This window comes from Mus musculus, chromosome 7 (genome assembly GCF_000001635.26).
Source record: "Mus musculus strain C57BL/6J chromosome 7, GRCm38.p6 C57BL/6J".
NCBI classification, from domain to species: Eukaryota; Metazoa; Chordata; class Mammalia; order Rodentia; family Muridae; genus Mus; species Mus musculus.
The window spans coordinates 103,701,948-103,727,256 of record NC_000073.6 but is presented as its reverse complement, the minus strand read 5'-3'; the positions used below and the strand labels follow the sequence as shown (position 1 = coordinate 103,727,256).

The following is a 25,309-nucleotide window of genomic DNA, read 5'->3' as shown; positions in this document are numbered from 1 at the left end:
CAAACCAAACCAAACCAAACCAAAACAAAACAAAACAAAACAAAACAAAACAAAATAAAACAAAACAAGAACTAAACCTAGAATTCACAACTGAGTAATCTGGAGTGGCTGAGAAGCACCTAAAGAAATGTACAAAGTCCTTAGTGATCAGAGGAATGCAAATCAAAAAGATCCTGAGATTCCACATTATAACAATTGGAATGGCTAAGATAAAAACCTCAGATGACAACACATGTTGGACAGGATGTGGAGAAAGAGGAGCACTCCTTCATTGCTGGTGGGATTGAAAACTGGTACAACCACTCTGGAAGTTAATCTGGAGGTTCCTCAGAAAATTAAAAATAGATATACCTGAAAATCCAGCAATATCACTCTTGGGAATATACCCAAAAGATGCCCTACCAAGTCATAGGGCCACGTGTTCCATTTTGTTCATAGTGGCCTTGTTTGTGATAGTCAGAAGCTGGAAACAACACAGATGTTCCACAACAAAAGAATGGGTGAAGAAAATGTGGTTCATTTACACATTGGAATACTGCTCAGCTATTAAAAACGAGGTCATCCCAAATTTTGCAGGCAAATGGATGAAACTAGAAAATATCCTGAGGGAGGTAACTCAGACCCAAAAGGAAAGGACATGCATGGTATGTACTCACTAATAAGTGGATATTAGCAAAAAAAAAAAAAAGAAAAAGAAAGAAAGAAAGAAAGAAAGAAAGAGAGAAAGAAAAGAAAAGGAAAGAAAAGAAGATGTACAGAATACCCAAGATACAGTCCACAGAACTCAAAAAGGTCAACAAGCTGAAGGACCCAAGTGAGGATGCATCAGTTCCACTTGGGAGGGAGAAGAAAGCAATCACAATGTGAGAGAAAAGTAGAGACCTAGGAGGTAAAGTGGACAGGGGAGCAAGGGGAAGAGGGGAACATGATCTGGTATTGGGTGAGGGAAAAAGGATGAAGCCCTGAGAGACAACGGAAAGAATGGAAACAGGTAACCTCAGGAGGTAGGAGGTTGGGGGACCCTCCAGAATGAACCAGAGACCTAGGAGGTGAGAGACTCTCAGGACTCAAAGGGAGGGACCTTAGACGAAATGCATGACAGCAGGGAGAGGGAACCTATAGAGCCCACCTCATGCAGAAAGACAGAACATCAAGTGAGGAAGGGGGTTGCCATCCCACAGTCAAACTCTGACCCATAATTTTTCCTGTCTGAAAGAACTGCAGGGATGGAAATGGAGAGGAACCTGAGGAAAAGAAGGTCCAGAGACAGGCTCAAAGTGGGATCCAGCTCAAGGGGAGGTCCCAAGGCCTGACACTATTGCTGAGGCTGTAAAGCACTCACAAAAAGGGACCTAGCATGACTGCACTCAAGAAGACCCAACAAGCAGCTGGAAGAGTCAGATCCAGATATTTGCACCCACCCAATGGACAGAAACAGCTGGCCCCTGTTATTGAATTAGGGAAGGCTGAAAGAAGCTGAGGAGAAGGGCGATCCTGTAGGAGAAGCAGCAGTCTCAATTAACCTGTAACCCCCATATCTCTCAGACAATGAACCACCAACCAGGAAGCACACACCAGCTGATATGAGGCCCCCAATGCATATACAGCAGAGAACTGCTGGGTTCAGGTTCAATCAGAGAAGATACAACTAACCCTCAAGAGACTGGAGGCCCCAGGGAGTTTAGAGGTCTGGTGGGGTGGGGGTGAGGATCTCCTAGTGGAGGTGGTGGTGAGGAGGCGGTATGAGATGTGGAACAGTCAGAGGGTGGAACTGGAGAGTAATAAAATTTAGAGTGTAAATGAATGAATGAATAAACAAACAAACAAACAAACAAATAGTCATCTTTAGTTCTCACCATTACTCTTAGATGGGTGTCCATCTATGTGACAAGAAACATTACCAAAACAAACAAACAAGCAAATATCATTGTCTCTCCTTTCATTAATTTTAATTTTCTGTTACTTTATTTACTTATATTACATCCATACTACAGCTTCAGCTCCCTTCTCTCCTCCATGTCCCTCCTATCTCCCATACCCTCTTTCCTTTCTCTTCAGAGAAGAGGAGGCCTCCCATGGTTACCAATCTTTTGGGGTATATGGAGTTGCAGTAGGACTAGGCTGATCTTCTACTGAGGCTAGACAAAGGCAGCCCAATTAGGGAAAAGGCATCCAAAGGCAGGCAGCAGAGTAAGAGACAGCCTTTGCTCCTGATGTTAGATGACCCACATGAAGACTAAGCTGCACAATTATTATATATGTGTAGGATGCCTAGATCCATCCTATGAATGCTCACTGGTTGGTGGTTCAGTCTCTGCAAGCCTCTGTGGGCCCAGAATAGTTAATTCCGTAGGGTTTTGTTTTTGTTTTTGTTTTTGTTTTTGTTTTTGTTTGTTTGTTTGTTTGTTTGTTTGTGATGTCCTTGATTTCTGGCTCCTTCTATCACCTCCATTATCCCTTTTACTAGAAGTCTACCTAATTTTTGGCTGTACATCTCTTTATCCTTTTCTATCTGCTGCTGAGCAAAGCCTTTCAGGTGAGTTATAGTATGATTCTCTCTACAAGTATAGTAGAATATAGCTAATAGTGTCAGGGCTTGGTTCTCTCTCATGGCATGTATTCGACCACTCATTGGCTGGTTATTGCCTCAATTTCTGCTCTCTCTTTATCATTGCACAACTTGGATGCAGGACAAATTATGGGTTGAAGGTTATTTGGCTGGATTGGAAGTCTTGCCTGGTTACAGGAGGTGGCCATTCATATTCTATATCCCCTACTCTTAGTAGTCTTAGTTAGTGTCATCCTCATAGAACCCTGGGAGTTTCCATTGTCCTACATTTCTAGATCATCCCAGAGATGCCCTCACCCCATCAATTTCAGTTTTCTCCCCTAGTTATTCTCTCTACCCATCCTTCTAAGACATTAACCCTCCTGATCTCTCCCCATGCCCTCTCCAGCACTGTCCCTCATTCCATCCACCACTGATGTCTATTTAATTTCCCCTTCTCACTGAAATTTAAACATTCTTTCTTGGACCCTCCATGTTACTTAGCTTCTTTGGGTCTGTGTCTATCAGCATGGTTGTCCTGTACTTTATGGCTACTATCTCTTATAAGTGAGTACATATTATGTTTGTCTTCCTGGGTTTGGGTTAGCTCACTCAGGATAATTTTTGTCTACCACTCTGTTAAAAACTCAAGTCCAAGTGATCAAGACCTCAACATAAAACCAGTACATTAAATTGGATAGAACAGAAAGTGGGAAATAGCCTTGAATTCATTGGCACTGGAGACAACTTCCTGAACAGAACACCTGTTGCTCAGGCACTAAGATAAACAATTAATAAATTGGACCATATGAAACTGAAAAGCTTCTGGAAAGCAAAGGATACCATCAATAGGACAAACTGCAGTCTACAAAATTGTATAAGGTCTTTACAAACTCTACATCTGACAGAAGCCAAATATTCAAAATACATAAAGAATCAAGAAATTCAAAACCAACAAACCACATAACCCAATTAAAAATGAGGTACAGTTCTAATCAAAGAATTCTCAACAGAGGAAGCTCTAATAGCTGGGAGGCTCATGGAGAAATGATCAGCAGTCTTTTTTTCTTCAGTATTTGGTATTCTTTCTTTTTAAATTTACAATACAGCTATTTCTTGTATGCAGCAGAATGTTGAATCCTGCTTGTGTATCTAGTGAGTTACCTTTTGTGTTTTAATTGGGGAATTGAGTTCATTGATGAGAGATATTAAAGAGAGATGATTTTGTTAGTTCCTGTGACATTTGTTGTTGAAGGTGCCATTGTGTGTATATGATCCTCTCCTTTTGGGTTTGTTGTGAGATGATTAATTTTTTATTTTTAATTTGGTGTAGATACTCTCCTTGTGTAGAGTTTTCCTTCTAGGATCCTCTGTAGTAATTATATATTGTTTAAATTTGGTTTTGTCATGGAATATGTTGTTTTTTTTCCATCTATAATGAGTGAGGATTTTGCTGGATATACTAGCCTGGCCTGGCATTTATTTATATTCTCTTAGGATCTGTATGACCTCTGTCCAGGATATTCTGCCTTTTAGAGTCTCTGTTGAGAAGGACTGCCTTTATATGTTTCTTGGCCTTTTCCCCTTATAACATAATATTCTTTTTTTTTTTTTTTTGTTCTGTGTATTTAGTGCTTGATTATCATGGGACAGGAAGATTTTCTTTTCTTGTCCATTGTATTTTGTATTCTGTAGGCTTCTTATACTTGAATGGCCATCTCTTTAGGTTGGGAAGTTTTCTTCTATGATTTTGTTGATGTTTTCTGGACCTTTGAGCTGGGAATCTTTGCTATGTTCTAAACTTATTATTGTTAGTTGTCTCCTGGATTTCTTGGATGTTTTGGGTTAGTAGCTTTTTATACTTTACAATTTTTTTGACCACTATGTCAAAAAAAAATCCTCTATGGTATATTTTATGCCTGAGAGTCTTCTATCTCTTGTATTCTGTTGGTCATGTTCACATATGTAGTCTGTGACCTCTTTTTTAGGTTTTCCATTTCTAAATCACAATCCTCCACTTGTGATTTCTTTACTGTTTCTATTTCCATTTTTAGGTCTTGGACTGCTTTTTTCAATTCCTCCACCTGTTTGTGTTTTCCTATATTTCTTGGAGTGATTTATTTGTTTTTTCTTTAAGGGCTTCTACCTGTTTGACTGTATTTTCCTTTATTTCTTTAAGGGAGTTATTTATTATTATGATCTTGATCATAATACAGTTTCAGAAGGACTATACCAGGCCAAACAGTTCCACATGAGGTTTATTGAGAGAGGGGCAAGGTGGCAGCAGAAAGAGAAGAGGAGAAGAGAGAGAGAGGAGAGAGAGGAGAGAGGAGAGAGGGAGAGAGACAAACCAGGGAGGCTTTCTTTATATATGGATGATGACATAATAACAGGTAAAGATGGGAGGTGAGCTTAAGTGGATTCTGGGAATATGGTGGTGGTTGCCTTGGCAACAGATGTGCAGGTCCCACCTATGTGATGTCACGGGTTTCAGAGGTCCTAATACCAACATTTATGTCATCCCTAAAGGTCTCTATTATCTTCATGAGATGAAATTTTAGTACAGTATCATGCTTTTCAGGTATGTTGGGGTATCCAGGGCTTGTTGTGGTGGGAGAGCTGGGTTCTGATGGTGCCAAAGTATATTGACTACTGTTATTTATGATCTTGCACCTGCCTCTTGCTATCTGGTTATCTCTAGGGTTAGCTGCCCTAGGGGGTTAGCATTTTGTCTGGGAGTGTCTCTGTCTAGAGCTTGCCTCCTGTGTCTCTATGTTCCAGCGGATCTCCTGGGAGATCTATGACCCTGGCTACCTCAGGTCTTCTGAGAGAACTGCATTAAGAGTGAATTTGTAATATATTTATAGAATAGAATATTACTCATCTTTTAAAACAAGGACATCATGAAATTTGCAGGCAAATGTATAGAACTAGAAAACTTAATCCTAAGTGTTGTAATCCAGATACAGTGATATATTATGAATCAAATTCTTGTATCAACTTCCAATGTATGTAGAGTCAATTCATGATGGCTTTTCATTATATTTTCACAGATCCTAAATCAGTGGAAATGCCCTGATGAGCTACATCTGACTTCAAAGGCCTATTTGCTGAAGGATAAAGCCATAAAATAGTTTAAGCGCATGTAATATGAAGGCCTTACATCTAAAATTGAAAGTAGCCTGTATAATATATTCAAAGTCCCTGAAGTGGACTTTGAGTAGAGGATTCAGAGTTGAGGTTTCTTCTTCACCATAATGTTGACTACATAATAGAGGAGGATGGGGCATCTTATTTGCAAAGCTGTAAAGGAATCTGGTCAGAAAGGATGGTAAGCTTGGGAGTCCACAATTTTAGCGATTCATACACACAGTAATGCTCACCATACATACAGCATATCTGGGTTTATTTTCTTAGGTGTTAATTAATTCTCAAAACCTTGAGTATTCATTGATATCTTCTTGGACGTTAATCCTCAGCTGCAGGTTGTCCTATTTGATGTCTTGACTTCTATTCTGAAGACTAGGTCCATTTTGGAATGGCTGGATTTTATAGGGAAGAGCAGTTGGGGAAGGGCATGAAGCTCAGGAGCTGGTGAAGTTTATGGTAGCACGCTGGGAAGAGAAGTGCTGAGAAGAGCCAAGATGCTTTGATAGGTACTTGCAATGCTGGCAGATGCTGGGAGAAACTAGCATCTCCTTTGATATGATAATAGGTCAGTTAGACTTTTATCCTAGATTTCCTCAGGAACTAAGAGCCTGAGACAGTGAAGAATTGCTACCTGATTTCCCTTACTCATTTTACAAATGTCAAGTGGATATGCAAAGAATTTTATTTTTCTTAAATAGTCATTTTATCAGCAGTACAGGTAGATTTTATCTATCTATGATTCCAAAGATGTCATACTTAAATTTCTTTTCTCAGTGATGGCTAAGTAGAGAACAACTAAAACAAGCATGAAAAAGTTAATCCAAAGCATTATTTATTGTAACACTTATGAGAGAAAAAGTGGGTGGCACTAAATTATAATGCTTTATGTACTTGGATTTCTTCAGATTACAAAATTGCACATAATTTTGATATAATATAGCTTGACTCCAGTATGGAAAACAACAGATCTTGAAGAAAAAACAGAGCTCAAAAAGATACAGCCTAGGAGAAATCACAACATAAATAAAAATATAGGTAACCAGAGATACTATCTCTTTTCTCTCACAGAGGACTTGTGTTCATAGCCCAGCACAGGTATTGTAGTTATCAATAGTCTGTAATTCTAGTTCCAAGGACTCTGACTCCTGCTTCTGACTTCTGTGGGCACCAGACATGTATGTGGTACACAGACATGAATGTACACACTAAACATGCATACAAATAAAGTAATTAAAAAAAGATAACTTAAAGAAACTAAACATCTAGTCTTAAAGAACAAGAACATTTCACTGATATCACATCAGGGTCAGGAATTTCTGGCAGAGGACACACCATGTGACAGTGAGTGGAAAATAATCATCTAGAAACTCTTCCCTAAAAGAACACCACTTTCAGATGATGCCCAAATAGAGAACAGCTTTTTATTGAGGCCACTAGATTTTTATTGGATTTAAAGACAGTTTCACAGTAATTCTGAAGCAAAAAATAAATTGGGGAGGTCAGAGTAACATGATTGCATGTAAGAACAATAGTTCTCAGGGCTGAAGAGGACCCAGTTTCAAGTTCTAGCACCTAATGGTGGCTTAAAACTGGCTTAAACTGATCTCTATGTGGCACCAGATACTAGTAAGGTGCACAAACATGCATGCATGCAAAACACTCACATAAAATAAATAAATTTATAAAAATTAAAATGAAATAAATTAAAAGAATAGTTTAAACTCATTATCTTCTATAACATGGAAAGTGTACATTTTGTATGGAGGTATCTGGAATCAGATATTTTGTATCAATTACTTTGAACATAAGCGTTACAAAAGAATATCAAATACATACCATAAACATATTATAACAAGGAAGCACAGAATGAGGGCTTCTCTAATTCACATATTAAATACCCCATGTGCCTGAACTTGCTACTAGTTGACTGTTAGCATTCTATCTAAGCTTCACCCCACAATTACCTTGCTACAGACAGGTAAACTCCACTCCACAGTTACCTGGCAACAGCCAGGTATGCCTAACTCAGTGTAAAAGGGACTGCTTGCCTACTCTTGCTCTCTTGTTCCTCTCTTGCTCTTTCTCTGCTTCCTGTTTCCCATCTCTCCCCATTCCCTTCTCCCATCTCTCTATGGGTTCATGGCCAGCTTCTACTCCCTCTAGTTCTTATCTCCTCTCTCTGTCTGTGTGTCTGTGTGTCTGTGTGTCTGTGTGTCTGTGTGTCTGTGTGTCTGTGTGTCTGTGTGTCTGTCTGTCTGTCTGTCTGTCTGTCTGTCTGTCTGTCTGTCTCTCTCTCTCTCTCTCTCTTTGTGCCTTTCTCTGCCACTACTACCATCTTGACTCCCCTCCCCATGCACTGAAAAAACTCTATTCTATACTAACTTGTCAGGTGACTGGCCCCTCAGGGGGAAGAGATAGCCGGCTAAGGCATCTCCTTCCACCATACCTCACCACACCTCCATAAAACATACACCCCCTTTATCTTTTTATAAATACATCATTGGCTGTTTAATTAGATTATCATCTTTGATCTGTTTACTCATGTCCTCATGTCTTTTACTAATAAGCCAGGTATTTTGATTGTATCCAATATCCATTATTCTATCATAGATATTTACAGCAAATCTCACTCTAAGGAAAAAAAATCATCTAGCAAACACACAAATGTTCTACTCATTTATGCAAGTGTGGTAATTGTTCCAGATATTAGATCTATAAAAATGTAAAACAATGAAGAAATCATAAACATGAACATAAAACATATCTGACTTTGAGGATCTCTTATTTATCTGTGAACTATCAGTTTAATGTATAATTTTATATTAATAATTTGTTATAAAAATTTGTCTTAAGATTACCACATATGATCTTGAATAGAAGAAACGACAATTAAATATTAACATACACTTAAATTTTCATTGTCAAATTAGTTCTCAATTCACAAGGATACAAATAGTTATATTTAATCATCTCTATAGTGATGCTGAATGTGATTACAAATTATAAAACAAATGACTACCTTTATTTATAATATAAGTACATTCAGATGAAGTTCACACATAGTGGTATCAATGCTACTTTATACTTTTAAATAGAATTTCAAATATTTAATATGTAGCGTTACTTTTTGAAAAGTGTTCATTAATAAAACTTTAATTTATACAGAAATATAACTGTCTTTTATAGTAAATTAAGACTAAATCTGTTTAGAATTGTTTTAATTTCATCTATAGCAGGTAGAGAACTAATTAAGAAGCTGAAAATGTTATCATGTATGAGAAGAAATTAAAACTAAGACTTAGTACCTCTTCAAAGAGAAATAGATTAAACATTCATCAGGAGCAAAGGTTTGGGTTGTCAAGACAGCTCAGTTGTTAAGCTCTTGCTGTTCAAACTTGAATTCAATTCCTTGGAATCTATGTAAAAAGCTGAGTCTGATGGCACATGTTTTAGCTCATTGGTTGGAAAGGTAAAAGAATACTTCCATGCCAGAACAATAAAAGTGTGAGCACCACGTCATAAGAGGCCACTCACAAACAACAACAACAACAACAACAACAACAACAACAACAACAACACAAAACAAAGACAACAAAAGCCAAGGTAACAAAATGGAATATATCTGGCTTTCATATGCACCTGCAAACACTCTCTCTCTCTCTCTCTCTTTCTCTTCCTTTTCTTCTTCTTCTTCTTCTTCTTCTTCTTCTTCTTCTTCTTCTTCTTCTTCTTCTTCTTCTTCTTCTTCTTCTTCTTCTTCTTCTTCTTCTTCTTCTTCCTCTTTCTCTTTCTTTCTCCTTCTTCTCCTCTTCCTTTTTCACTTTCTATCTCTTTTTTCTCTTTCTCTCTCTTTCTCTCTCCCTCTCTCTCAAACACACACACAAAGAGACCGAGACAGAGAGAGAGAGAGAGAGAGAGAGAGAGAGAGAGAGAGAGAGAGAGAGAGTCTGTAAGCAAAATAAGAGTGTTGAGTGAGATTTGCTATTTGAAACAAAAGTAAATAAATGAAACATCAATAAGAATAATTACAATACAAAATTTTGGACACTTGATCTCGAATCTGTTTGGTCTTCACACCATAAACAATAGGATTGAGCAAAGGTGGGACAAGTAGGTAAAGGTTGGACAGGAGAATGTGAATGTAAGATGGAACATGGTAGCCAAACCTATGTGTAAAGAAGGAGAAGAAGGCCAGAAGGTAAAACTCCAAGAAGACACAAATATGGGCAATACATGTATTAAAGGCTTTGAGTCTTGCTTCCTTTTGAGGGAGCTTGAAGACCGTTATAAATATTCTAATGTAGGAAAGTGTGATGAAAATTATGTCTAGTCCAAGAATACTGAAGGCCACAAACAGACCATAGATCTTGTTGACATGAACATCTTCTGCTGCCAGCTTCACAATGGCCATGTGCTCACAGTATGAATGGGAAACAACAGTGGTCCAGTAGAATTTCAACCTGCATTTGATGAGAATGAGACATGGAGCTACAAACAGGGCTGCTCTGAGTGTGACTCCTACTCCTATTTGAGTGAGGAGTCGCTGGGTAAAGATGGATGCATGTCTTAGAGGATCACAGATTGCCACATAACGGTCCATTGCCATGGCAAACAAGATGCCTGACTCAATACATTGGAATGTGTGAATCAGCCACATCTGTAAGAGGCAGACATCAAAGTATATGGTTGGAAGGTGAAACCAGAATATTCCTAACATTTTTGGTAAGATGCAAGTACTGATGGCAATGTCTGTTGCTCCAAGCATTGCTAGGAAGAGGTACATGGGTTCATGGAGGCTTCGCTCAACTTTGATGACAACTAGGAGTAGAGAATTCCCCAAAAGTGCAATGATGTACATGATACAGAAAGGAATCCCAATCCAGAACTGCACAGACTCCAAGCCAGGAATCCCAGTCAGAGTCAGCACTGAAGGCCTGAAGATGGTGCTGTTGAGATGGGGCATGCTGCCTCAGCCTGTAGACATATGGCTTCTCAATTAGACTGGCAGCTGGTGCTGAGAATATTCCTTCTGTGTTATGCTCTCACCTAGATTGACACAATCAGAGACTGAATGGGATTTCACATGGCATTTTTCAGATACAGAATTTTACTGACAAGACTGTTTTATGTAGATCCAAGAATCTCTACATATCTTCTCTAGGTGTGATTGTTTTATTTCAGAGTTCAGTTTTTTTTATTAGTGGATATTTCATTTATTTACATTTCAAATGTTATCCTCTTTCCTTGTTTTTTTTCCACAACCCCCCTAGACTATCCCCTTGCCCCTGCTTTTATTAGGGTGCCCACCCACCCATTCCCACTTCACCACTCTGGCATTTCCCCTATACTGGGGCATTGAGCCTTCAAAGGACCAAGGGCCTCCCATTGATCACAGACAAGGCTATTTTCTGCTACATATGTGGCTGGAGCCATTGGTCACTCCATGTGTACTCTTTTATTGGTGGTTTAGTCCCTGGGAGCTCTGGGGTGTCTGGTTGATGATATTGTTGTTCTTATTGGGCTGCAAATCCCTTTAACTCCTTTAATCCTTTCTGTGACTCCTCTATTGGGGTCCTCGGGCTCAACTCATCTCCCTCATATTTATCTCTTTCCATGTCTATCTCATCACAAACATACACAATAAACATACACAAGAGACACACACTCTCCAAATAAAAGCTTATTATGTATATTCCAGAAAGAAGACAAGTCTGTATACTTATGAAAGTATTTAATTGAAAATGAGATTTGGTTGCATGTGATATATATATATGCATATAAGCATTTGTTGTTACATCTTTTTCAAGAAGCAATTCTCCATTTAACAAAGATGTGAGAAAAAGGGCAATGAAATGTATTTTCACTCTTTACTGATACAGTAGTATCAGTAAGCACTGAATAAATAATGAATTATGAAGAAGTTTACTATATCTTAGTATTTCATGACATAGATAGTCTTCTCTTTCTCCTCTCTCTAAAAGTCCTCTTTTCTCCACCTTGATCACCTTCTGCTTTAACATGTTTAAATATATACAAAATGTGTGTGTTATATATGTCTATTCTCAATAATATATGCTTTCTATTAATATGATTGTTATTTTTAGCCTGCAACATTATATATTTTGTCTCAATATGATGAAGTAAATTGTCTTTAAATTCTAGAATAAGACCACGTTGGGTAAAATTTTTTTGTAGAAATGATATCTGAATTTACTAAAGATGAAAGAAGAATTTTGTAATTAAGATTTAACCACTTAAATAAAACTACTATACAAAAATAATCTTAATATTACAGATGTCATTACTATAATCACTCTTACATTCTTTTAGTATTTGGAGAATCTGTTTTTTAATTCTACATTATATCCAGAGTAAAAGATGTATTATTGCTGTCTTGCACTTCTTTTGTAGTTTTCCTAACATATTTGTTTCTTATTTAACTCCCAGATTAAACATCTACTCTTTGAATTCTCTTTGTCTTTAATTATAAGTTAAATTATTAAAAAGTTAGTATTTATCTGTTTTCTTATTGAGGGAATATTTAATGATTATAATCTTTTAGAAACCTCCAAGTTAATTGTAGCGTACTTTCATTTCAATTGGTTAAGTTTTGAAATAATATTTTTTTAAATACAGATCTACATTATTGCCAGTTGTGCACATGCAGAGATAACTGGAGGCTAGGATTAGGAAAAGGAAACGACCAATACCAAAAATGTTAAAAATCTTAGTGTCTTTTAGTATAAGCATTGTGTGCTTTTAATTACCACTTGCTGCTAATATAATGACTAAAAGTGGCTTACATACCTGTATCCATAAATGACTACAATAAAAGATGGGAAAAATACCTTCTAGTCTTAGAAAAAAAAATCAGCATTTCCTGTTAACACTCTGCACATTTAGGTCAAGTTCTATGGACATATTTCCTTCCTTTATATAATGTCTGAGCTGAAATATAATTAGAAGTCACTTCATATGTGCAGGTGCAATTCCCATAGTCTCTTCACATATTACCTTAGTGTTTCTTTTGGAAGTTCAGAGACTCACATGGGAACACAAACATGTTTAATTTCCAACCTCTTTGTATGGGCTCACATATTAATGATATTGTAGCATTTCAGAGGCTACTAAAGAACATGATTCATGTTCAGCATCCAAGCAAGGAGTATAGTGCAATTCTCATGGCACGAATGAGTAACCAACTAATCTTTAATACAAGGTCCAATGTTAATCAATCCCTGTCTTCATACTTATACAGTTCTTGCATCTATGAAGCACTACAGTGGTCCACCAGTACTCTTCTGTTAAATCCTGGTGACTCCTGTAATGTCCATATCAGTTTTAAAGCATAAACTTCAGTCTCAACAATTGATGGACAAAATTGTCTACAGATAACATAAAAAATATCCACAAAGTAATTTTTGTGTTTAAATGCCTCCTAAGATTTAATACATCAACACCAGGAGCAAACTGATCTATTTCTACTACCACAGTGCCTATACATGCAGGAATTCTCAATCTTACTTTACAAAGCTGAGAATGACTTTAACAGCAGCTGTCTAAATATCATAGAGACATAAAGCTATGCCCATTTGCTTTTGCAAAACTTACTGCCAATTACATCTAGAAAACATCTCTGGTGGTCATGGACATTGACTGTCTGATGTTAGGCAGTCCCAAGTAAGTGTAATCAATCAGCTTTTCCAAATGGGCTGGCTCATGTCATAGAGGCATTTACACTGCATACATAATCAATAAGTGTAATTTTTTTCACAATAGCATTTCTCCAAATTACAATCCTTTTATATTACCCAATGTGCATATTTAAAGCTATGTTCATTATGATATTTTGATGCATAAAAGATTGGGGAATGTAGTGTAGCAGTTAATGTTCTACATAGAAAAGATTTTTAATACATAAATAGTTCATTCTAATTTGTGAAGGAATATGTCCACAAAATGAATGGTTATTATTACCTATTTAAAACTAATACTATGAATACGAATCTCTAAATTCATTGCAATTTTCTTAAAGGCAAAACTCTAATGAATGGGTAATTAACATGTATCTATTTCTCTGTATTTCTGATATCCAAAGTGCTCTTGACAACTGTATACACTCAGAGACAAATATACACCTTATTTTCCATTCTTTGGGTTTTGTTTTGCTAAGAAAATGAGAATAAGTTTTTGAATTTGCAACTCTTTATTACTGTAACTTTCTACTCTTGATCACAATATCATAATGAGCATAGCCTTAAATATGCCTATTGGTGAATATAAAAGGATTACAATTCAAGAAAATGCTGTTGTGAAAATAGCAGAACCTTCACATGACTATGGGTGAAAGTCTGCCCCAAACCCTCTAAGTCAGGAGTGTAACAGAATATGTAAAGATGCTCAACTGTGAAAGAAAGAGTTGCCGAATGGGACTGATTGCACAACGTTTTACATTCTCATTAATTTTAAATACAATTTTTCATGTTAATCATAATTGCTAATACCACCTGAGAAAACAAATGAATGTTTTTTAATATTTTATTTTATTATTATTAATCATTCCATTTGTTTACATCTCAAATAATATCTCACTTCCTGGTTACTCCTTCATCAACCCACATTCTACATCTGTCTTTCCCCCTCCCTTTTGTCTACATGAGAGTGCACCTCCACCCACTCACACTCTCCTGCCCCACCGCTCCAGCATCCCCCTACTTTGGGGCATCAAACCTCCCCAGGACCAAAGGCTTCCCCTCCCATTGTTGTTGGGCAAGGCCATCCTCTGCTACATATGTATTTGGAGCCAAAGATCCCTTTATCTATACTCTTGGCTGGTAGTATAGTGTCTAGGAGAACTGGGTGGTCAGGCCAACCTATGTTGTTCTTCTGATGGTGTTGCAATCTCTGTCTGCTCCTCTAGTCCTTTTGCCAGCTCCCCACTGGGTTCCCTGAGTTCAGCCTGATGGATGGCTCCAAGTGTCCTCCTTTGCATTGGTCAGTTGCTGGCCAGACCTCCCCAGGAACTGCCATACTTGATTTTTGACCGCAAGTCCCTCTTGACCACTGCGACACTGTTGGGTTTGGTGCTTGAAGACATGATATATTCCCAGGTATGTCCATTCCCTGGTTGGACCTTCCTTCAGTCTCTGTTCCATTTTTTGTTCCAGTTCTTAATTTGGACAGGAACGTTTCTGGGTTAAGAAAACTTTGAGATGTGTGAGTGGCTCCATCCCTTGACTAGAGACTGTGCTAATCTGCTGGAGGTAGTCTCCACAGGTTCTAGCTCTCCCTTCTTTGTGCATTATGGGTAAAGTCATTCCCATTGGGTCCTGGGAGCCTCACATTTCTCTGGTGTCTGGCACCCTCTAGTGGCTATCCCCAGTTCCTCATTCCCCCTGCTACCTATTTTTATTAGATTTCTTGACGTTCTGTACCTCTCTCATGTCTCCTCCAGGTTCTGATACTGCCATCCTTATTTTCTCCTCTTCCTTTCCCCCTCCCTTGTCCCCTTCTCCTTCCATCTCCCACAATTGTCCAGTTTCCCCCTCAATGCAAGACTGAAGCATCCACCCCTGATCTTCCTTTCTTCTACCCTCCATATGGTCTGTAGGTTGTATCATAGGCATTGTGAACTTTGGGGTTAGTATCTACTTAGTACCTACCATGTGTGTTCTTTTGTGACTGGGTTACCTCATTCAGGATGATATTTTCTAATTCCATCCATTTGCTTGGAAATTTCATGTAGTCATTCTTTTTAATCACTGTGTACTACTCCACTATGTATATGTACCACATTTCTGTATCCATTCTTCTGTTGAAGGACATTTGGGTTGTTTCCATCTGGTCTATTACAAATAAGGCTGCTGTGAACATAATGGAGCATGTGTCCTTGTTACATGGTGGAGCATCATTTGGGTATATGCCCAGGAGTGGTATGGTTGGGTCCTCAGGTAATACTATGTCCAATTTTCTGAGGAGTTGACAAACTGATATCCAGAGTGGTTGTACCAGCTTGCAATCCCACCAACAATGGAGGAGTGTTCCTTTTTCTCCACATCCTCACCAGCATCTGTTCTTACCTGTGTTTTTGATCTTAGTCATTCTGACTAGTGTGAGATGGAATCTCAGTGTTGTTTTGATTTGCATTTCACTGGTGACTAAGGATATTTATCAGTCATTTAAGATTCCTTGGTTGAGAATTGTTGTGGAAAATATTAAAAATAACCGGCAGGCTTTCTGGTGCTACTGCAACTCTCAGACTGGCATGATCCTGCCTGGCTATTCTATCTGCCAGCATACACTTTGGTGGGGCTGGAGTTCCTGAGTTCCCTTCGTTGGTACACCAACCCCATGCAAACAACTGTCTACCCCTCGGTCAGCCAACACAACACTCATTTACCTAGAAGAAACAAAATTCTAGAAGCTTATAATTAACAAGTCATATTTATGTGTCAATAAATTCTCACTTCACAAAATTCTAATACAATAATTTCAGAACCATTTGATAATGATAAAAGCTGCCCAACTAGATTTGACAAATTATTCCAATTATTTTATCCTTTGTAATATCATAACTACCTGTGGCTATTTAAAACCACACTGGTTCGGGTTCTTCTTCCTGTCCATCTGCGTCCATCTTGGCTTCTTTTTCTTTCTCTCGAGACTCTGTCTCTGCAACTCTTAGCACCACCTCCGTTTTCCCTGTCCAATCACAGGCCCCCTGCTGCACCAATATTTTAATGTGATTGGATAGGGAAAATCCTGTCACAGAGAATTCTCTATTTAGCTTTGTACTTCATTATTCTTTTAAAATATATGTGTTTAACAAAGAATTTTATTTTAATTATTCGCAAAACAATATTACAATATTTTATACAAATATTAAGTTTCTACTTTGTACTCAAATTTTTAATAAGGCTATTTGTTTCTCTGGAGTCTGCCTTCTTGAATGTTTTTTTTTTTTTAAATTGGATATTAGCCCTCTATTAAATGTAGAGTTGGTAAAGATCTTTTCACAATCTGGGTGTTATCGTTTTGTACTATTGATAGCGTCCTTTGCCTTACAGAAGTTTTGCAAATTTATGAGATCCCATTTGTTGACTGTTGATTTAGAGCATAAGAGATCGGGGTTGCTCAGGAAGTTTAGCCCTGTGCCCATGTGTTCGAGGCTCTTCGCCACTTCCTCTTCTTTTTTTAAATTTTTTTATGTTTTTATTTTTGTTTTTTATTTTTTCCCTTTTTTAAAATACTTTTTATTAGGTATTTTTCTCATTTACATTTCCAATGCTATCCCAAAAGTCCCCCATACCCTCCCACCCACTCCCCTACCCACCCACTCCCACATTTTGGCCCTGGTGTTCCCCTGTACTGGCGCATATAAAGTTTGCAAGTCCAATGGGCCTCTCTTGCCAGTGATGGCCGACTAGGCCATCTTTTGATACATATGCAGCTAGACTCAAGAGCTCCGGGGTACTGGTTAGTTCATAATGTTGTTCTACCTATAGGGTTGCAGATCCCTTTAGCTCCTTGGGTACTTTCTCTAGCTCCTCCATTGGGGGCCCTGTGATCCATCCATTAGCTGACTGTGAGCATCCACTTATGTGTTTGCTAGGCCTTGGCCTAGTCTCACAGAAGACAGCTATATTTTTGTACTTTCAGCAAAATCTTGCTATTATATGCAATGGTGTCAGCGTTTGGAAGCTGATTATGGGATGGAACCATGGATATGGCAGGCTCTAGACGGTCCATCCTTTTGACACATCTCCAAACTTTGTCTCTGTAACTCCTTCCATGAGTGTTTTGTTCCCAATTCTAAGAAGGGGTAAAGTGTCCACATTTTGGTCTTCGTTCTTCTTGAGTTTCATGCGTTTAGCAAATTGTATCTTATATCTTGGGTATCCTAAGTTTCTGGGCTAATATCCACTTATTAGTGAGTACATACTGTGTGAGTTCCTTTGTGATTGGGTTACCTCACTCAGGATGATACCCTCCAGGTCCATCCATTTGCCTAGGAATTTCATAAATTCATTCTTTTTAATAGCTGAGTAGTACTCCATTGTGTATATGTACCACATTTTCTGTATCCATTCCTCTGTTGAGGGGCATCTGGGTTCTTTCCAGCATCTGGCTATTATAAATAATGCTGCTTTGAACATAGTGGAGCATGTGTCCTTCTTACCGGTTGGAACATTTTCTAGATATATGCCCAGGAGAGGTATTGCAGGATCCTTCCTCTTCTATTAGATTCAGTGTACCTGGTTTTATGTTGACGTCGTTGATTAACTTGGACTTGAGCTTTGTGCAAGGAGATAGGTATGGATCAATTTGTTGAAAATGCTGTCTTTTTTTCCACTGAATGGTTTTAGCTTCTTTGTCAAAGATCAAGTGACCATAGGTGTGTAGTTTCATTTCTGGGTCTTAAATTTTATTCCATTGATCTACTTGCCTGTTTCTGTATCAATACCATGCAATTTTATCACTATTGCTCTATAGTAGAGCTTGAAGTTAGGGATGGTAATTCCCCAAGAAGTTCTTTTATTGCTGAGAATAGTTTTTGCTATCCTTAGTTTTTTGTTATTTAAAATGAATTTGAGAACTGCTTTTCCTAAGTCTATGAAGAAATGTTGGAATTGAGTTGGAATGTTGATGGGATTACATTGAATCCATAGATTACATTCAGCCAGAAGACCATTTTACTGTATTAATCCTGTGAATCCATGAGCATGGCAGATCTTTAAATCTTCAGAGATCTTCTTCGATTTCTCTCTTTAGAGACTTGAAGTTCTTATACAGATCTTTCACTTGCTGGGTTAAAGTCACACCAAGTTATTTGATATAGTTTGTGACTATTGAGAAAGGTGTTGTTTCCTTAATTTCTTTCTCATCCTTTTATTCTTTGAGTATAGGAAGGTTACTGATTTGTTTGAATTAATTTTATACCCAGCCACTTTGCTGAAGTTATTTATTAGCTGTAGTTGGTTGCTGGTAGAATTTTTTGGGTCACTTAAATATACTATCATATCATCTGCAAATAATGATAACTTCCTCCTTCCCAATTTATATCCTTTTGATCTCTTTTTGTTGTCTAATTGCTCTGGCTAGAATTTCGAGTATGATACTGAATAGGTATGCAGCATTATCTAGTCCCTGATTTTAAAGGGATTGCTTTTAGTTTGATGTTGGCTATTGTTTTGCTGTATATTGATTTTACTATATTTAGGTAAGCACTTTGAATTCCTGATCTCTCCAATACTTTTAACATGAATGGGTATTGTATTTTGTCAAAGGATTTTTGCACCTAATGAAATGATCATATGTTTTTTTCTTTGAGTTTGTTTATATAGTGCATTACATTGATTGATTTCTGTATATTGAACCATCCCCGCGTCTCTGGGATTAAGCCTACTTGATCATGGTGGATGATCATTTTTATGCTTCCTTAGATTCAGTTTGCAAGAACTTTACCGAGAATTTTTGCATCGATATTTATAAGGAAAATTGGTCTGTAGTTCCCTTTTTTTATTGGGTCTTTTTGTGGTTTAGGTATCAGTGTGACTGTGGCTTCATAGAAAGAATTGGGTAGTGTTCCTTCTGTTTCTGTTTTGTGGAATAGTTTGAAGAGTATTGGTATTAGATCTTCTTTGAAGGTCTGATAGAATTCTTCACTAATGCCGGGCGTTAGTGAAGAATTGGTGGTGGCACATGCCCTTAATCCCAGCACTCGGGAGGCAGAAGCAGGTGGCTTTCTGAGTTCGAGGCCAGCCTGGTCTACAAAGTGAGCTCCAGGACACCCAGGGCTATACAGAAAAACCCTGTCTCGAAAAAAACAAAACAAAACAAAACAAAACAAAACCAAACCAAACCAAACAACAACAAAAAGAATTCTGCACTAAAACCATCTGGTCCTTGTCTCTTTTTGTTGGGAAACTTTTAATAACTGCATCTATTTCCTTTGGTGTTATGGGGCTGTTTACATAATTTATCCTGATTTAACTTCGGTACCTGATATCTGTCTAGAAAATCATTCATTTCAACCAGGTTTTCTAGTTTTGTTGAGTGTAGACTTTTGTAGTAGGATCTGATAATTTCCTGAATGTCCTCGGTTTCTGTTGTTATGTTTCCCTTTTCATCCTTGATTTTGTTAATTTTGATACTTTCTCTGTGCCCTCTGGTTAGTTAAGGTTTTTTTCTATCTTGTTAATTCCCCCCCCCCCAAAAAAACACCTCCCAGTTTTGTTGATTCTTTGTATAGTTCTTTTTGTTTCTACTTGGTTGATTTCAGCCTTGAGTTTGATTATTTCCTGCCTTCTACTCCTCTTGTGTGTATTTGCTTCTTTTTGTTCTAGAGCTCTCAGAGGAGCTGTTAACCTGCTAGTATATGCTCCCTCTAGTTTCTTCTTGGAGGCATACAGAGCTATGAGTATTCCTCTTAGCACTGCTTTCATTGTGTCTCATAAGTTTGGGTATGTTGTGGCTTCATTTTCATTAAACTCTAAAAAGTCTTTCATTATTTCTTCCCTGATCAAGTTATCATTGAGTAGATAGTTGTTTAGTTTCCATGTTTATGTGGGCTTTCTGTTGTTTTTGTTGCTATTGAAGGCCAGTCTTAGTCTGTGGTGGTCTGATAGAATTCATGGGATTAATTCAATATTCTTATATCTGTTGAGTTTTGTTTTTGACTGAGTATGTGGTCACCTTTTGAGAAGGTACCATGAGGTGGTGAGAAGAAGGCATATTCTTTTGTTTTAGGGTGAAAAGTTTTGTAGATGTATATTATGTCCATTTGGCTCATAAATTTTTAGTTTCACTGTGACTCTGTTTAGTTTCTGTTTCCATGATCTGTCTATAGTATGTTGAAATCTCCTACTATTATTGGGTGAGGTTCAATGTGTGTTTTGAGCTTTAGGAGCATTTCCTTTACAAATGTGGGCACCCTTGAATGTGAGGCAAAGATATTCAGAATTGAGAGTTTATTCTGGTGGATTTTTCCTTTTATAAGTGTGTAGTGACCTTCCCTGTCACCTCCGATTCTGACCAGCAGAAAGGAATGACGACACTACGTTCTTCTCAAAGCAGTTTATTCAGGAACCTTTCAACATGCATGCAGGAGTCTCTCTCCAGAAATCAATCTCTCTAGGAATCTCTTTCTTATATGTCTCTCCCGCCCCTAATCACAATCCCTTATATAACCTCTCAACCACGCCCCATCAGCCCAGTCCACGTAACAGCAGTCCATTGGCCAGAATCATCACTCATCATATGGTCTGATCTTGCATCATGGTGCACCTGCGCAGTTCTCATGATGGCCATGGCTTATTTGCAGGTGTATGAGGAAGTCAGGTGCAAGTCATAAGACTTGGCTGCAGTCCTGGGCGCCATCTTGGGACTGCTGCCACACCTGTTCCTCACACTTCCCCATCTTTTTTGAAAATTTTTGTTGAAAGTCTATTTTGTTGGATATTAGAATAGCTATTCCAGCTTGTGCCTTGGGACCATTTACTTGGAAAATTGTTTTCCAACCTTTTACTCTGAGGTAGTGTCTGTCTTTGTCACTGAAGTGTGTTTCCTGTATGCATCAAAATGCTGGATCCTGCTTATGGATCTAGTCTATTAGCCTATGTCTTTTTGTTGGGGAATTGAGTCCATTGATGCTAAGAGATATTTGGGACCAATGATCATTGATTCCTGTGATTTTTGTTGTTAGAGTTGGAATTACATTTGTGTGTTTCTCTTCTTCTGGGTTTGTTGTGAAAAGATTTATTCCTTGCTTTTTCTTGGGTGTAGTTTCTCTCCTTGTATTGCACTTTTCTTTCTATTATCCTCTGTAGAGCTGGATTAGTAGAAAGATATTGTTTAAATTTCATTTTGTCTTGGAAAACTTTGGTTTCTTCATCTATGGTAATCGTGGGTTTTGCAGGTTATAGTAGTCTGGGATGGCATGTTTAATCTCTTAGGTCTGTATGACATTTGACCAGGAACTTCTGGATTTTATAGTCTCTGGTGAGAAATCTTGTGTAATTCTGATAGGTCTGCCTTTATATGTTACTTGACATTTTTCCCTTATTGTGGTCAATATTAATTCTTTGTTCTGTGCATTTGGTGTTTTAATTATTATATGATCAGAGGAATTTCTTTTCTGGTACCATCTGTTTGTTGTTCTGTAGGCTTCTTGTATGGTTATGGGCAGTTCTTTTTTTAGGTTTGGAAAGTTTTCATCTATAATTTTGTTAAAGATGTTTGCTGGCCCTTTGAGTTCAGAATTTTCACTCTCTTCTATACCTATTATTCTCAGGTTGGGTCTTTTCATTGTGTCCTGGATTTTCTTGAATGTTTTGAGATAGGAACTCTTTGATTTTGGTATTTTCCTTGACTATTATGTCTATGTCTTGTATTGTATCTTCTGGCTCTGAGATTCTCTCTTCTATCTCTATTATTCTGCTTTTAACTATGTACATTTATCATAAAACTGTTCTCTAATTTAATATTTTTTATGACTATATATTATTGTCTCTTCCTTCATCAGAGAAGTTTTTGGTGTTTGTGTGTGTGTGTGTGTGTGTGTGTGTGTGTGTGTGTGTGTGTGTGTGTGTTGTTTTGCAGTGCATGTCAATTGCTATAGAGCCAGTGAATTGTCAAGAGATAAAAAATAAAGTGACTATGGAATTTTCAGCATTAGATGGGCATCTATATTATACTCCTTTACCAAGGCTCAGGCACCATGATGAAAGAGGGGAAGGAAATATTGCAAAGTAGTAGAAATGAGCAGTAAAACTATTTGTTAGGCATGACAGGGCCACTCCAATATGAACTCACAGTGGTAGGGACTGACTATGTAAGACACGCACAAAATAAAGCGACTGAGCATTCAAACATGGATGAGGTAGAGGTTCAAGCAATACCATCTCTATCTAAGTGGGAGTCAGTTTCCTTCAGAGATGTGGTATAAGAGAAATTATGTTCTAGAAAATTGTCTTATATCAGTGCACACAGAGACAGCACTAAATGGAATCCATGATTTATAAACTAAGTATATGGAGTTGGTAAGGGAAGGGGTCAGATTAGGGGAAGCACTGAGGGAGAGGAAATAGGGGCCTGAATTTTATCAGAATACCTTATATATGAAATTCTCAAACAGCATAAAATATATAATAGAAAGAACTCCAAAGCTAACTTGACTTATTCTTAGTCATTTCACAGATTTCCCCAGAGGCCACATTTGCTTCCATTTCAGTTATGTGATTTGTCTCAACTGACAATATTGCTTAGGGGAAGACAAACTCTTAAACTATACCATATCTGTGAAGTGTGCAGGGTTAACATGGTAGTGCTGAGGGACCTTGCATTGTTGTGTTTTTCAGGCTGTCCCAATCCTCTTTTTACCATAATATTACATCTCACAAGGGGCTCATCTACCTCTGAATCTTGGGTCTCCTGAGTATTGGACTAACACATTAATAGCCATAGCCAGCAACTTGATCATATGCTCTCATCTGCATGAAATAACTTGGTCTCATAGAATATAAGACAATATTAGAGTTAAAGAGATAAAAAATCAAAAGAGAAAGGAAGATCCATATAGATTTTAGTTGTATTACACATCTAGATGAATCAAGTAAGATTTGATTAAATTGATTTGGTACTGAGGACACAAATATTGTGGAATAATTTTTCCTCAAGGAAGAACATTGGCCATTTTGTTGCAGGAGTAATCTTGTTGTGCAAATCATTGCAGAAATAATTTGAACAAAAATCAAGTACATTGAGGAAATTGAAATCAATGGAGATTGAAATACCTTTGAGTAAATCATCACCCGTGGAAAGACTAGTTTAGACACAGAGTGGAAAAATCTCTCAAATGCTTATGAGATTGAAGACGAAATTATTTTCTCTTTATTGGAATTTTATACATGCTTTTTGTATGTAATTTCTTAATTTCTAATGAATGAGACTAACACCAGACACAAAGTTGAGAACAAAAATGTTGTCGTTAAAATAAGTCTATTTTGCAGTATCTTCATGAGTGTTATCATAGCAAATAAGATAAAATAGGTAGTATTTAAAAGAAAGCATCTAAGTTCCCCAGTCTTTCATGTGAGTCATCTTCTCTCAAGGTGAGAGTTCTAGGCAACAGACTGTGCCCAGGGGTTCAGAAACAAATAATATCATTGCTCAGGCTCTATGAGAGAATCAGTACTTCCTGAGTTTAGAAAGATGGAAATTCTGTCATCGGAAGGTAAACATCAGAGTAGTTCTGACACTGCCTGTGTGCTGAAGACTATAGTGCAGGGAGTTCCATTCAAAGTGAGTCTGAGGGAGAGATGCTATTTATGGGTCAAAGGGATAAGCAGATCACAGTCTCAATTTTGTAGGCAACTCCATGCTTCCCAGGCTCTGCCTTGAAGCTTTTCATAGAGGGAGAATATTTTCTTGTTTTGTAGGCTGTCTTCATGAAAATAACTTACCTAAAAGAAAACAGTAAGATTTTAATTACTAGGAAGAATTTTACTCATACCCTTTGGAAAAGCTCCGTTGCTAAATTCTAAGTGATCTTACAGTTATAACTTTCTGGTTAACATGGTATCCTGTAAACTTCAATAAGGCTTTAGAAGGTTAATTCTTTGAGAATCAGATAAAAATATAAAACTTTGATTAATGCTCCTTCTAAGTCATTTGAAAAGTTAAAATAGCAGATATTGTTTGAATACATAAAACCCTTCTGTCATTGAAAGTTTAATGCATACATTTTTGCCTTAACTTAGTACTCCTAAGGCTATAGTCTTCATTGGTGCGCAGTAATTTCAGCTCTACATTACAACCGAATTAATAAATTCTTACCAATATGTAAGAATATAAGCTATGATTTCCCCTGATACTAGAAACAATTGAGGTTTATGATTAAGAACATTTTAGAAATACATTTGTATCACTCCAGAATAGCAGTTTTTAAGGACAAGTAAGAAAATAGTTTGTCACTTCAGATCCAACTAAAACACTTAGGAAGACTTTCCAGAGTAATATGTGAATAAAACTGTGTACTAAAGGTTCAGATAAAAACCCAAATTTTGTTGTGAGGTTGAAACTAGATTCCAAGAAAAATGATTCAGGATAATTGTGAACTCTAAAGGATATAATGAGAGGGGAAACACTAAAAACCTAGGTTTGGTGCTGATATGAAAACCCTGAATTGTTGAGTCTTTCATCCTTCCCCTAACTAGGCAGGTTGGGTATATTAGAGGAAAGGCTAAATCTATAGAGATACGGTTCTCCAAGTTGACTGGGTGTATTTGAATCAGAGGCTTACAAGTAACACTTTTAAATATTTGGCTGTGTATTCTTTCCATTTCATCATTTTATCATTTTCTGTGTACTTACCTGTCCATCAAACCATCCTTTTAAAAAACTTAATCTTGGCAAATAGAAATGATAGGAGAGCATTGTTTGTTAACAAATATCTATAAAATTTCCCAAATGGGACAATTTCAATGCCAGGATATTTATACAAGTAAGATAATGTGTAACTGATGGGGGGTACTCCATAATTATTCTATTGAGCTGTCTCTCTGTTGCCACCTTCCAGGAAAAGCAAATTTGAAATGAGAACCTGACTTTGTT

At 37.4% G+C, this 25,309-nt stretch overlaps 1 protein-coding gene across 1 annotated transcript; it reads right to left on the bottom strand.

Moving 5' to 3' along the window:
• Positions 1-9,710: 9,710 nt before the first annotated feature.
• Positions 9,711-10,661, bottom strand: Olfr243 (olfactory receptor 243). The gene has a single exon (NM_001025386.1). The coding sequence runs from the start codon at positions 10,659-10,661 to the stop codon at positions 9,711-9,713; it is 951 nt and encodes a 316-aa protein (NP_001020557.1).
• Between the last annotated feature and the right edge of the window lie 14,648 nt (positions 10,662-25,309).

What these genes read in the sequence shown, in the direction of transcription:
- Olfr243 (NM_001025386.1), bottom strand. Translation starts at nt 10,661, where the DNA reads ATGCCCCATCTCAACAGCACCATCTTCAGGCCTTCAGTGCTGACTCTG.